The sequence below is a fragment of the Erpetoichthys calabaricus genome, chromosome 4 (assembly GCF_900747795.2).
Source record: "Erpetoichthys calabaricus chromosome 4, fErpCal1.3, whole genome shotgun sequence".
NCBI lineage: Eukaryota > Metazoa > Chordata > Cladistia > Polypteriformes > Polypteridae > Erpetoichthys > Erpetoichthys calabaricus.
In genome coordinates this window covers 308,637,093-308,651,651 of record NC_041397.2, presented here as the reverse complement: position 1 = coordinate 308,651,651, position 14,559 = coordinate 308,637,093, and the positions used below count along the sequence as shown (strand labels likewise).

At 37.9% G+C, this 14,559-nt stretch overlaps 1 protein-coding gene across 1 annotated transcript; it reads left to right on the top strand.

Annotated features, from left to right (window-relative positions):
• The first annotated feature begins 229 nt into the window (after positions 1 to 229).
• On the top strand, positions 230 to 11,615 carry LOC127527370 (olfactory receptor 480-like). Its single transcript, XM_051925942.1, has 2 exons — positions 230 to 403; positions 10,577 to 11,615. Exon 2 carries the CDS (start codon positions 10,596 to 10,598, stop codon positions 11,520 to 11,522), a length of 927 nt encoding a protein of 308 aa, XP_051781902.1. The 5' UTR covers positions 230 to 403; positions 10,577 to 10,595; the 3' UTR covers positions 11,523 to 11,615.
• Positions 11,616 to 14,559: the final 2,944 nt, after the last annotated feature.

The following is a 14,559-nucleotide window of genomic DNA, read 5'->3' as shown; positions in this document are numbered from 1 at the left end:
TCTTGGAGCTGAATTCTGTCTACCGCTCATCTAATATAAAAATAATAATTGTGACAGGAGCCAGTGCACCAAAGAATAATGAAGGTCACAGGTGCACATCTCATTATCCACATCCCAAGACACCTTCACTTGAAGGTGCAGTGGAGCCTCAGAGGGGAGCAGAACTTCAATAAAAAGGACAAGACAGAAATTACACACTGGGACTTCATGCTTGCTCAATTAGGTTGGCTGTTGTGCCCAAAGTACAAATTTAGATAAAGCTACATTCTAAGATATTTAGTAGTGTTACCTGATCTACAGAAGGTAAAAAGTAGTATTTCTTGCATCAAAAACCATCATAAATGTTCAACTAGAGCATGAAGACACAGAGGGGTTCTGCATATCACTGACGACATATTTGAAGGTAACAAATATGATTTATTGTTTGTTTTTTAAGCCTGGTAGACTAAAGGAGGTCATATGAGCCATTACATCAATGTGCAAATAAGCCAGGCAGTATAGTGTTTATTGCATTGTTTTATTTCGTTTTTATTATATAATTGATACCACATGTACATTTAAATGAAAGTTTTGATTTTTTTGCACTCCCAATTATATTTTGTTGGGCTCTACCTGCAGCGGTTCTCACTCTGGACAAGCCACAGCTGTAATTTAGAAAGTACTTGTCTAAGGTTGTTGTAGCGAAAATTTCGGAGCAAAAGATGCACCAAGAGGTTTTTACCTGAAATGAAGGCTATTAGGAGACATAGGATAGGCAAACAGAGTATATGGTTTTATTGCAATAAAACAATAACACGGACTCAACCCAAATTCGGCCAAATCGGACTGAGCACTGAACAGGCCAAAAATCACAGTTTATATAATTATTTCTTATCTTCCTGACCTCGCTCAAATTAGCTCATTCGCTGTTCCCTCTGACTCCCCTCTGCACCTGTCCAGCCAGTATCCCAAGTTCTCATGGGAACCATTATTATCTCCTGACTTCCTTCTGCAGCTGGCCACCGGTATTTTTATTGTCTATTATTCCTTTTTAATTTTCTGTTTTGCTTATTTTGATTGGCCTCGGTCGGGCAATTGTTCCTTCTTCCATTTTTGGGCTTTCTCTTATCATTTCCCCTTCCTTGGCCTTGAAGCTATTTTTATATTTGGTGACTAAAGCTAAGCTTTAATTAAAAAGAAATATGGCATGTGCCTTTATTTAACCATTTGCTTGGCAGGCCTGACTTGCATTAATATCTGCACTAAGGTTAATGCTTATATATTTTTCTATATTTATTTATGCTAATACATGAATACACTAATTTTATTTCCCATATATTACATCATCTTAACCTCGTTGTAACAATGCCTTTGCTGTTTCTGCTGACTCACTATTCCAGCTGGTTTCTCACATGCCTACCATGACCATTTTTCTGTATTCCGTCATTGGCATCATTCCTTGCTTCCTAGCCTTCAGACAACAGGTGTTCTCCTTATTCCCCCTTCTGTTGTCCTCAGGTAGTTTCTGTACGTCATTCTCTTCCTGCTCTATCTTTCTAAGTTTCCCAATATTGGTAATTTTGCTTCAAGCTTAATTAAAAAATGCAGTATGACTAATGTCTAACTATTTGCTTGACAATATTTAACTATTTGCTTGACATATCATATTTGCTTGTCATGTCTAATTTATGCTAAATCTAATGCTTCAGACGCTGTTAATTACTTTTAAGTCTGTTTATGCTAATACATACATTTTTATTTTCCATAAGGTCACCATTGACCCACAAGAAACAATCGTCAGAAATCAGGCATTGGAAATTGTTTACAATGAATAAATATCTGTGGACAGTCATAGACTCAAAAGGGTCTTCTAATGCAAATGCAAAAAAGAGACACTCATGTCCCTACTGTGCACAGAAGCTGAATGTTTTTAGTATGAATTCTACTCTATAATCAAATGGTACTGTCTCTGTGTGTCCGGTCTGGCAATCTGACTGGTCAGTTTGACTTTGGTGACCTATTGGTAGGGATGATGACACGATATGTCAGAGGTGCAAAATTCAACATTTTGATTGGGAAAATTTTATTTTTACGAAAACACAAGTTGAAATGGAGCATTTCAATGTCTGCAAAGCAAATAAAATACCACGCAACGCTTGGTCTGTAAATACTGAAGGGGCCTTCAAAGATGGGAAGTTTTTCAAAAGAATATTTTACGAGTGGGTTAATAGTGGCTTATTCACCATTGGTGGTAGTGAAAAAGTGGACAGGAGGCAAACAAGGCTTCACAAAATGAGAGAGTCTAAGAAGAAAACCTTACGGGAACGAAAGAGGAAGTACCAGGCAAGAGAAGTGGAGACCCATGAGGCTACAGAGAAAAGGTATAGGAAGAATCAAATATCAAATATTTTATCATTTATTCAGTTACCTGTCTTTGACTTGTGAAGTAGCAAGATTTTTTTTATAACTTTTCTATTGAGTCTACCCAACCTCTCATGGACAAATAACAAGGTCCCGATAGTGAAATCTGACAGACCTGTTTATTAAGCAAGTTGCGAGGAAAGCGGGGAGCATTTTCTTAGACTTTACAATACAATACAATTTATTTTTGTATAGTGCTGTTCACTGAGTGCAGACACAAAGCAGTGTGACAAACTCTAGGGCAAAATGCTAGTATAGATTACACCATACCATATTCTAGGCTCACTAAATGGGCGAAGTGGTGGCTCTGACGCTAAGGTTCTGGAAGGTTGCCAGTTCGAATCTCCGTTACTACAAAAAGAAATCCTACTATGCTGGGCCCATGAGCAAGGCCCTTAACCTGCAATTGCTCCAGGGGTGCTGTACAATGGCTGACCCTGCACACTGACCCCAAGGGGTATGTAAAAATGAACAAATTCCTATTACATGAAATTGTATAAGGTGAAATAAAGAACAAAAATAAATAAATAAATAAAAATAATGAAACCTGGGCAGGGAGCTATGGCCTAATCCAACAAGCAGAGGGCACAAGGCTGGAACAATCCCTGGATATGGCACCCACCCATCGCAAGATGAACCCACACACATGCACACAATTTAACATCAGCATTCCACCTAATCAGCACCTGCAGGAAACCCACGTAGACACAGGGAGAACATACAAACTCCACAGAAGGAAGACCTGGGCCGTGAAGTCTGGTCTCTTACTGCAATGCAGCAGCATTACCACACTGCACCACTGTGATTATACAAATTACTAAATATGAAACTAGCACATGTAAAGATACAGATTTGTTAACGCGCACAGAATACAATCTAGAAATTGATTAAATAGAAAACCATTAATTATCGTGATTAAATGGAAAACCAAACTAGAAAGTGATTAAATGGAAACCAACAATATCTGTCCATTATCTCTCCATTATGTCCAATATCTGTTGAAGTCACCCACGACATTCACAATTCAGTTGGTGCCATCAGGTCACAGATTCGAGGGTTCTGAGGATACAAAAGCAACTGATACAAATCATAATAGTAGTAGTAATAACAATAATAATACATACAATAATAATACAACTGCTAGTAATCTGCTAAAAATTTTCCTTTGGTAAGTATCCGTGGTTTAAGTCATGTCTAACCAGTTTTATCACTCGTCTCCATCATTCTTCAGGTGTAATCTGATGTTATAGCCTAAGTATTATGCACACTCATTTTTATTATTTGTACAAAGTCTTTGTTTCATGGCTCATTTCTTTCCTGTTGTGTTATTAACATGACGTATTTGTCTGTCAAAACCTGCTGACAATACCAAATTTCACTCTTGGGACAAGAAACTTAAAATTGAATTGAACTGCATAAACTAATCTGTCAAAGACTTATTTTATGGTGATTTAATTCGTTTGTGGAATATATAGAAATGCTATGTCGGTGCTGTGGTAATCCCTGCTGTCTCACAGGTGCACGTCTGAGGTTTGTTTCTCAAAGTCCTTACACTTTCTCCCCATCTGAATGTGATGATCTGACTGTGAGAAGCTGAGCATTTTTATAGGTCAGCCATTAGTTCACTGATAATGATGGCTTGCAACAGTACAGCTACATCAGTAAAAACTCTAATTACTTACCTTTTACTGTGCATTTAATAAAAGCACATTTCACAATATTTGTAAACTGCAAACTAATAGAGTGGAACCTCGGTTTGCGAGTAGAATTCGTTCCGGAAACGTGCTCGCAGTCCAAAGCACTCGTATATCAAAGCGAATTTCCCCATAAGAAATAATGGAAACTCAGATGATTCATTCCACAACCCAAAACTATTCATATAAAAATGATTAATACAAAATATAAAGTAAAAATATATAAAACAAATTAACCTGCACTTTACCTTTGAAAAGAATCATGGCAGGTGTGAGTGAGTTTCTAAACTCTTGTGGGATTCCACCCAATGGGACGACAGAGCATCCCAAAGCAATCACAGTCTCCCAGCGCTGTAGCAGTTCGCCGTAAAAGCGAATCCGAAAAGATCGCGGACATGCTACAAGTGCCTGCTGTCAATGGGTGATACAAGGAACAAGGAACATTATAAATTCGCAGGGTACAGTACTACTTGGCCACGACCCTGCCTGATTGCTGTGTCTGTGTATAGGAGAGTGGCAGATCCCGCTACAATAAATAACTGCGCTGTTGCTGTTTCAAGCTGAATAAACCTGGTGTCGCTAAAGTACTGTGACTCAGATTCGTTTTTTGGGGTGTAAGACGGGGACTCACACATCACAGCACACATGCACACGCACACACACACACAGTCACAATGCTGTAGTAAACAGTATACGCTCGTACGGATGTTTACTATGAGTGAGGCACGCCGACCCAGACGGAGAATAGGAGACGATTGCCCACAGCGAGAGAGAGAGAGAAAAGAACCATCAGCTCAGTTATAATCACATGACGCTCAGCAGACAAAGCATATACATACTACTCATATTGCAAGATCTCGCTCGTTTATCCAGTCAAAATTTATTAAAAATTTTAGCTTGTCTTGCAAAACACTTGTAAACCAAGTTACTCGCAAACCGAGGTTCCACTGTACTATGTTTTTTTAGCTGTGCTCATGTGTTTCAATATTGTGTTAGAATGTTCTTTGCATCACTAGGCTGCTAACTTTTTCTACATCACTCTACCATCGAGGGCTCTCAGGTGCTCAGATCAGTTATTATTATTATTAATAATTCCACAGACACGTCGGAAGCTAAAAGGTGACTGTGCTTTAGCAGCAGTAGCCCCAAGGCTTTGGAACACTCTACCTTATGAAAATAGAGCCTCTCCCTCAATTTACAGTATACGTTTAAATTTAAACTAAGAACATAGTTATTCACTGGCTTTTGGGGCAGAGTAAGAGCTTATTATGTGCGAATGCTATGTGTAGCTTTTCCGTTATTTACTTATTTGTTTGTATTTATATCATATTATTTGTTTTTTTCTGTGAACTGTCTTTTTACTAGGTATTTGGGTTTCTTCTTATATAATACGCTACCGTGGCTATCTGTTTGTCTTGTTCAGGATTTTAAATCACCTGTCACCCGCAAACTGTTTCAACTATTGACCTGAAATTTGGTACACAGATACTACGTGACCTCTACTCTCTGATTTCAGGGTGATGATTGACCTCCAAGGTTATTCCTCTTTTTATTTTATTTTATTCTAGAATCAACTCTTGGCAGCGGCCAGCAGGGCGGCCATGTGGTGCATGGGCGCCATTCTCATTCCCTACCATCTTCGCCGTCACTTCCCCAAACTCTTAATATCTTAAATCATTCTTGAGGCAGATTGAAGATTTAAGTGTCAGCTTAAGTGAAAAATTAAGGAAAACATACAAAGTAATTGCAACACAAACACTGGCTTAATCAGTTTTAACGTGAAAAGATGCCAACGGAAGAAGAGAACAAGTGGGCCTCTAGGGTGGACAAAACAAAAGCTGCTCTCAAAGCAGCAAGCGCATCAACCTCTGAGCAACCGAATACTAAACATACAGAGAAAGAGGATGAAAAATAGGAATGATCAAGTCAAGTGTATTCACTGCGCGTTATCATGCAGTGCGCCATTACTGGTTTTATTATAAAGCACTTTGGTCAACTTGTAGTTGTATGCCTGCTGGACTGGCGTGACCCTGAATGGACAGATGGATAAAATAATTAAACATGTGCTATGAAGGTACTTCAATGTTCCTTAAAAGTAGTGAAGAATCTGCATTCTATGCTTATGGATGGTCTGACATTTATTAAAGAGCTTATTGTGTGCCGATTGGTTGTGTGGGGAAAGAAAAGGAAGGACAGGAATTGGCAGTTGATACGTTTGATAGAGACAGTATTGCTGCAATAAATTATTTCATCAAGGTTCACACACGCCGCAGGAAACATCTTGCAGGAGGCAGGAAAAATCTCTGCATGGGGCTCCAGCTCATCACTACCACTGTGTCCCCATGTGTAATACATGCTTTAAATCATTTCATCATGAAAATAATATCATTATATCATCTTTCTATTTAAATTGTTCAGAGACCTGTAATATCATGAATACAATGTATTATGTGTTCTGTCAGCGTAAGAGAAAGCCCATTTAAGAAGCACGTAGTGATTCACACATAGAGCTCATAGAAGAACACATACAAAACAAAGCATTTAATGTGCTACTTTAGATAGATAGATAGATAGATAGATAGATAGATAGATAGATAGATAGATAGATAGATAGATAGATAGATAGATAGATAGATAGATAGATAGATAGATAGATAGATAAAAGGCACTCTATGATAGATAGATAGATAGATAGATAGATAGATAGATAGATAGATAGATAGATAGATAGATAGATAGATAGATAGATAGATAGATAGATAGATTATGTTTAATATTTCAAAATTAAATTAACAAGTATACCAGGAGTAAAACAGAAAAGACCACTACAGACACTTTGTAGCACACCCTGGTGAAATTAGCCTGTGGCTAAAACTGCTCCAAGATAGAGCACCTCCTGGAGGGGATGGAGGATCCAGTTTTGCCACCATTTGCCAATTTTGCTTTCCAGAGCAGCTTCCAGTGTGTCCAGGGTTCGCCTGGGTGATGAAGCCGGCTTCTTTTGATCTCAGGTGGCTTCCAAAGGACATTGCATAAGGTATGCTAAATTTGCCATTGAACCTCGTGCTCCTGCTCCTACTTGTACTGCTGTAAAAAAATCCACTTTCTCCTATTTCTGATGACTTCCACCACCAGTTGCTGCTTCTCCTTGTCTCATCCACCGACCAACACACATTGCTGCCTCAATGTATTTTGACTCACCCATTCCTTCCCAGTGTACTGTTACTGTGGATTTTGCATAGATAGATACTTTATTAATATATATTATCCTCTTTAATAAAATCCCTGTGTGCGTCCAGGTGTCCATGTGTGGGTGTCTTCTGGTGAAGTGCGCATGCGCGGGGCACGGTGCGATGCGCGATATTACTGTCAGAGAAAGTTACAGGCATTTTACGGAAATACAAACCAGTATTACTGCGAGAGGAAATTAAAGGTACCCAATACAGTGACGCATATTACAGCCAGATACAAGCCAGTATTACTGTCAGAGGAGATTAAAGGCATATTACCGACGCACATGCCTGTATTACCGGCAGAGAAAATTAAAGGTATATTACGGACGTACAAGCCAGTGGACGTACAAGCCAGCGGACGTACAAGATGGTATCCTTCAATAAGGGCGCGCACAGGCATCCTTCAATAAGGGCGGGCACAAAAAGGCAAGCCTCAAAAGGGCGACCTCAATTGGGCGCGGCGAATAAAGGCGCGCGTAAAGATCTGCACCTTTGTTGCTCTTCACATATTCCAGAGCCATTTGAACTAAATTATCTACGAACGCCTTTATTCGCCGCGCTCAATTGAGGTCGCCCTTTTGAAGCTCGCCTTTTTGTGCACGCCCTTATTGAATAGAGCCGTACAAGACAGTATTACTGTCACAGAAAATTAAAGACACACAATACATGGCAGCAGCCCACGAAGAACGGTCAGCTCAGCAAGTAAACATCAACAAAAGAAAGGCTGAAAGAAAGAAAAATACGACCAACAAAAAAAATGAGTCCCTTGCCATTTAATATAGACTGTTCCTACTAATGTTTATGCACTACTGTTCTAGCGCCCGTTATTTTAACAGGCTTAATGTCTAGTATTATTATAATTAATATTTATTATATATTATATATATTACAATGGGATCTGAGAAACTCTAATATATTTAACATTGATTTTAAGATTAAGTTTAAGACAAAATAAACTATGAGATTTAAGTGGACATTTTAACCTTTTTTTCCCACTGTGTCCCTATTTTGTTTTTCTTTTCTCTGTACTCTAATACACTTCCATATGACACTCAGACGGTGGGCTACGACTCGCCTTTTCATGGCGACTTTGATATCTTCTTTTTTATGTTAAGCACTGTACGACCTTCTGAATTTGAACTTTCAAGTTTCTCCGTCACTCAGTATCTCTCGGTCAACTTCCTTTTGTTGTTTATACCACTGCTTAAGAAAACAAATAGTACATTTTTCCTTGCCTCCACTTCGCATTTGCTGAAATTCTGTTTTTTCATGTGATTTTGCCATTGTCTTTTAATCAAACAATGAACAGGGATTGTGATATTTATATTGATTTTGCAAGTTAAAATATGCAAAATTATTGGAGGGGTCAGGATGGGGTGGCAGGCACTTGCATATGCATTGCTTTTCAAGCTAACCAGGATTTATGGAGCAGAAGTGCGTGGAAGTTGGCTTACGCACGAGATTGTGCATCTGAATTTTTTTGTGTGTATGCACATTTCTGCTGTTGTCCATACGCCATGTTTTAGTGTGAGTTCTACGCACTGCGTTATACATGAGGCCTCTGGTTTCATATTTAACTCATCCAATAACCCTGAGGGAGACACGGAACTTGCCAACACAAGCAGATTTTACAATTGGTGAGTTATTTTTGTTGTCACAGTTACCAAAAATACAATGAGAAAGGACACTTAAATATGAACAAGCTAAGCCTTCTTGCTTGAAGCCGATCCACTGATTGTAAACAATTGGCATGTAGCCATTGTCACTAGGTTTCTTGGGTAAGACATCCATCAAAGTGTGAAAATTCGGCTGGTCTGAGTTAAACCTGGCATTTTTCGTTGGACATGCACTATTGACCACAGTTTAGCATTTCTAAGTTGGAGCCATATAATAAAGACATAAAAAAAATAAAAATCAATTACCATACAATAGAACAAAGCAAGAAACTATTATGATAACTTCAGATTATGTTAAAGTATATATAAAATACATTAAGCTAACAATCTATGAATTTATTTCAGTAGCAGCTTTCTAGCCAGCAGTTAACAGAACACAATATACCATAGACTAAAATGCACCTATATATAATCTTGGTATGGGGCCAGACACAATTAAATTCTGATTTTCTTTTTTGCTTTTGTGCATAAGGGCATGAAATTCCTCTGTAACCCCTCTGATTGCTCTGATTTGTTCTCTGGGAGGCATTTTTCTATAACTGCTGCATTGTCTGAATTGTTAACCTAGGTGCCAAAAGACTAATTTTTAACTTCTTAGACCCCATCTCACTGTTACCCACTCACTCTGTGGCCAAATTGGTGCTGCTTATTTTGGTTATACACTGGGGACAGGGGAGACTGAAGCCAAGTCGGAAATGGCTAAATATCTGTTTAATTATCTCAACAAGCAAGTCAATCCAATTTTTAATTTGTCTCCTTGTTGTTCCTAACACAGTATTCCAAAGTATGTGTTTTAATAACCAAGTCTGAATTAATTCTACATTTTTCGCAGGTGTAGGTACTGGAAAACATAAGTTGTTCATGCTACAAAACATATAACATATAAATATGCCCTTGACAGGCAGAGAAGGATCAAATTTGTGTTAATCATTAAGTTCTTCATTATCATGGCATTCTCAGTTACCTTTGCGGTTTCAGTGTTTTTTTTTGTCTGCGAGACACTTGCGTTCAGGCTGTATAATCAACTTCACTTTTTTGGTTTCTTTTCTCAGTCAGGTGTCAGCTTTTATTCCAACTTGATCTTTTTCTTTTTCTGATGGATTCATTTGCTTTTTCATTGCAGATAAGTTGTCGGCTATTGTCCTCTGCTGTTGTAAAACACTCTCATTCATGTTTGTGTGAGAAACTTCTGTGCATCCCTATTCATAACATAAGTATAATAAAAATGTATAGATAGAAATATATTTGTCCCCAGGGGGAAATTTGGATAATATTTTAGATATAAATTTAAAGATGAATTAGATTGTATTTCCCTTGCTTTTTCTGCAATAAACCTTCCATTTTGGATTCTTTGTCTTCTATGGTATTATTCTGGGTTCTGCCGGGAGCTTCCAGAGGGCCCCATCCTGTCTGCAAGTATAGCCCCTCCTGATACAATAGATACATCTAATTAAATGTCCTGCAGGAAATAATGGCTACTACCATACAGTACAAGTACACTGAAGGCTAATAATAAACTCTTCGTAGATAACCTCTACAATCTCAACAACCTTTATCTCTGTGTTTCTTTTAGGAGAAGTGACAGTTCGGGCATGAACCAAACCTTAATGTCCACAACAGAGTTTGTCCTGCTTTGTAGAGTCGACTCCCAGAAGAAAAGCTACACCATTGCTGTCCTCACTATGGTCTACTTGGTGACTCTGTTTGGGAACTTCCTGGTAATTTTGGTCATAGCAATGAATCCTCAGTTGCAAAAGCCCATGTATGTTGGTATTGCTACTTTAGCAGCAATTGATTTGGTTGGCAGTACAAATATTACTCCAAAACTAATTGCAGTTCTTTTAGACTGGACAGCTATTCCTTATGGACCTTGCTTGTTGCAGATGCTCTTAGTTTTATATTTAGAGGCAGCAGAATCTTTTCTTTTGGCTTTCATGGCATGTGACCGCTATGCGGCAGTTGTTCATCCACTGCGATATTCTACACTCGTCACAAAAAGAACCATCTGGGCTGCTTGTACATTACTGAATGCTGTTCCAGCTGCTTTTGTTTTAACTAATTTGATTTTTATTACCGAGTTTTCTTTTTGTAACACGAATATTCTAAATTATTGTTTTTGTGACTATTCATCGCTAGTTAAAATAACCTGCAATGAAAATCCTAAATACTTTGTCATTTTGTCAGTCGCTTCATTTGTGTTTGGTATTTTGCCATTTGTATTCATTTTACTTTCCTATGCAAGGATTGCTTACGCTGCTCTGAAGATCTCATCTAGTGACGGAAAAAGGAAGACATTTAACACTATAACCACCCATCTGCTGGTGGTGGGACTCTTCAATATTCCACTTTTAATGTCCTATATGTTAACTGGAGCAGGAGTGAAGCTGTCTACTGAAGCCTACAACACCATGATAATTGTAGCAAATGTCGTGCCTCCAATGTTCAACCCCATAATATATAGCTTCAGAAACAAGGAGATACGGAGCAGCATCCAGAAACTTTTGAAGAAAAGTACATAAAATATGCCACACATTCTATGGATCTCAGATTTGTGAGACTAATATACTGTATAAAATATCTCTTGAATATTTATCATTAAACTCAATGCAATAAATACAAAAGTTGTCTATACTGTAAAAATTTCAGACTTGCTTGAATAAAATGTTCTGTCCCATGTCTCACTTTCAGTTACGTCAAAGCTGAAATGCAAGATCTTTTCCCAACACTCTTGACGGAACATAAGCATGAAGAATTAAAGCAGAAAGATAAAGGAAAGTCCAAATTTTCTGCAACACTTTAGGATAAAACACTTTTAACAGTTCAGTCGACAACCCCTCTATCAGTCACTTAATTTCATGTAAAGCAAACAAAGTTTTTCTTAAGGTCTTCTTATGTTGTAATAAGTGACTAACAGATGTACCCAGGTACTGTTTTGACCTGAGGTAGATAAAGATCCATCGAAAAGTGGACTAAATAAATGCAGAGGTGAAGAAGAGATGTAAAAACCAAAAGAATGGTCAGTAACTCATATGACAGTCAGAACCAAAATGTAAAAAAACCCAGCAAATAGAAGCAAAACTCCAGCTAAAAATCATATAAAGTAGGTCCTAACCTAACTAAATATTCTTTCTCTAAATAGACTAGAAAGCATGCTTTTTGTGAACGGTTTATTTCATCTAAAAAGGTGGGTATGGAGCAGTCTGAGTTGCCATTTTTAATACGATTGACATTATGATGGTACACACAATCCAACCTGACAGAGCTTGAGAGGATCTGCACAGAAGAATGACAAAAAATATCCAAATCCAGTTGTGCGAAGGTTGTCACGCCAGCAACAGAAAAGTTTGAAAAGAAGTGAATGGTTAGAAGATTTTCTGAAAGTAACATAAGTTTAAAGTCTTAAGCAAATATGTATTAAGACCACAAAAATTAGCAAAAATATCAAGACAGTCCTGGCAGTATGCCGAGGTGGTAAGTTGTTAGGCTGCAATGTCATATCCACATCCTTCCTGAGTCATCGTTATGTCTGTCCTTGTAAAGCTCATACCAGACTGGGACTGTTGTTACTGCATATTCTGATACTATGTGGTTCTTTTTGCAAGAATTTTATTATTTCTATTTTATCATCATATTTTGTCATGTCAGCTAAGTATTAATTTCTTACTGGGTTTACTGATGAGTGCTGCCATATTTTTATATATAAATAACGAGAGAACTACTTAACAGATTTAGATCAGGTTTTTTTCTATAATTTGCTTGAACATTCCAGTTGATTTTGCGACTTCTCTCAAGTATTATAATTCGGTTGCAGCATCGATTTATTTACGTAAATCTGAAAGACAGGCTGAAGGGGAATAACCGAGGGGAAGGGTAGGTGAGACCTCAGGGATAGGGAACCAGGTGGGGCCCTCCTCACTCATGCACCAGCCTCTGTTCAAGTGACTGTACCTCTCGCTATACTTAGCTAGCGATACCTGTTTCTGCAGCAGACATTATCATCTAGAGATTGTTAAGGAGTAACGTTTGACGTTTTTGAGAGAGAAATCACAGCTGCATGTGTTTTAGAGGGTACCTGCTCATTGGGAGAGGTATCGTAGCCATGTGCTCTTTTCCCCATGCTCACCCATCAGAGCTGAACACAATCAGGTACAGTACCAACACTGGAGCTTGGCCAAAGATACCTTGCCAACTTTTTACATTTTTAGCAAAGAGATCACAGCTACATTCTCGCCCCTGATAGCAAAGCCAAAAATATTGTATATCCAGATGCCCTCAGATACGAAAGCTTTCAATATAAATTCTTCTCAATACAAATTATTACATTTTTTTTTTATTGATTTTTAAAGTTTGTCCTGCTTCACTACTACGCGGGCGGAGTCACGAAGGGCCGGTAGTTATTTATAAAGATGAACTCTGTTGTTGCGTCCTACTTGTTCCTGACACTGCGATATGACATTATCAAATTGTCGTTATTAGGAAGAGGACTCACATCTCCTGGCATCTCACTTTGAACTAACTTTGTTTTCTTCAACACTCTTTAGTGTCAGAGGAAAGCATTTTCAAGAAGAAATTAGTATTAGGAGCTTTCTATTTTGCTTCCGATCTGAGGTACTGGATAGTATTTATAGTGAGGAAAATTGGCCACCACGATGTTTCACACTGATTCATCAAGTCATATTACCAATAAACGTTAACATTATACAAAGTTACTGTCTGTTATACCTGCATTGTTATCACTCTTTAATTTAATATTGTTTATATCAGTATGCTGCTGCTGGAGTATGTGAATGTCCCCTTGGGGATTAATAAAGTATCTATCTATCTATCTATCTATCTATCTATCTATCTATCTATCTATCTATCTATCTATCTATCTATCTATCTATCTATCTATCTATCTATCTATCTATCTATCTATCTATCTAATAGGGAATGTCCCAAACATGATGGTGCCCTGAAATGATGGGACCATGTACAAAAAGTATTATCATTTCTGTATGGTGTGACCAAAATGTATTCAAATATATGTAAATGAAAGTGTATTTTGATCACGTCTGAATTGTTGGATTTTTAATTTTAAATTATGGAGCAGGGGACACACTGTGTGTGTGTCCAGTCCAGCATTCTGATTGGTCAGTCTGATTTTAGTAAACTGAGGGGTAAATCAAGGAAAAATGTGTCTTAATCCCAAACGTTTATGGTGGGCACTGTGTATCTCATCCACCACATATTAGAAACCAAAGTCCGGAGGGAATGGCAGTTCATTTTAGATGACGCACACTTACACTAACTTAGCACACCTTAAACAACAGGACAGTTTACTATGGTCATCCAGTGCCAGTGCAACCTCAGTACAAATGGCTGCAATGCATGAAGACATTGATAATTTAAAAAACATTTAAGTCTAACATCCGTTTGATTCCTGGAACCGAATTCTGTCTACTGCTTATCTAATACAAAAATAATAATTATAGCAGGAGTCAGCACACCAAATAATGATGAAGGTCACTGGTGCAAATCTTATTATCCACGTCCCCAGACACCTCCACTTGAAAG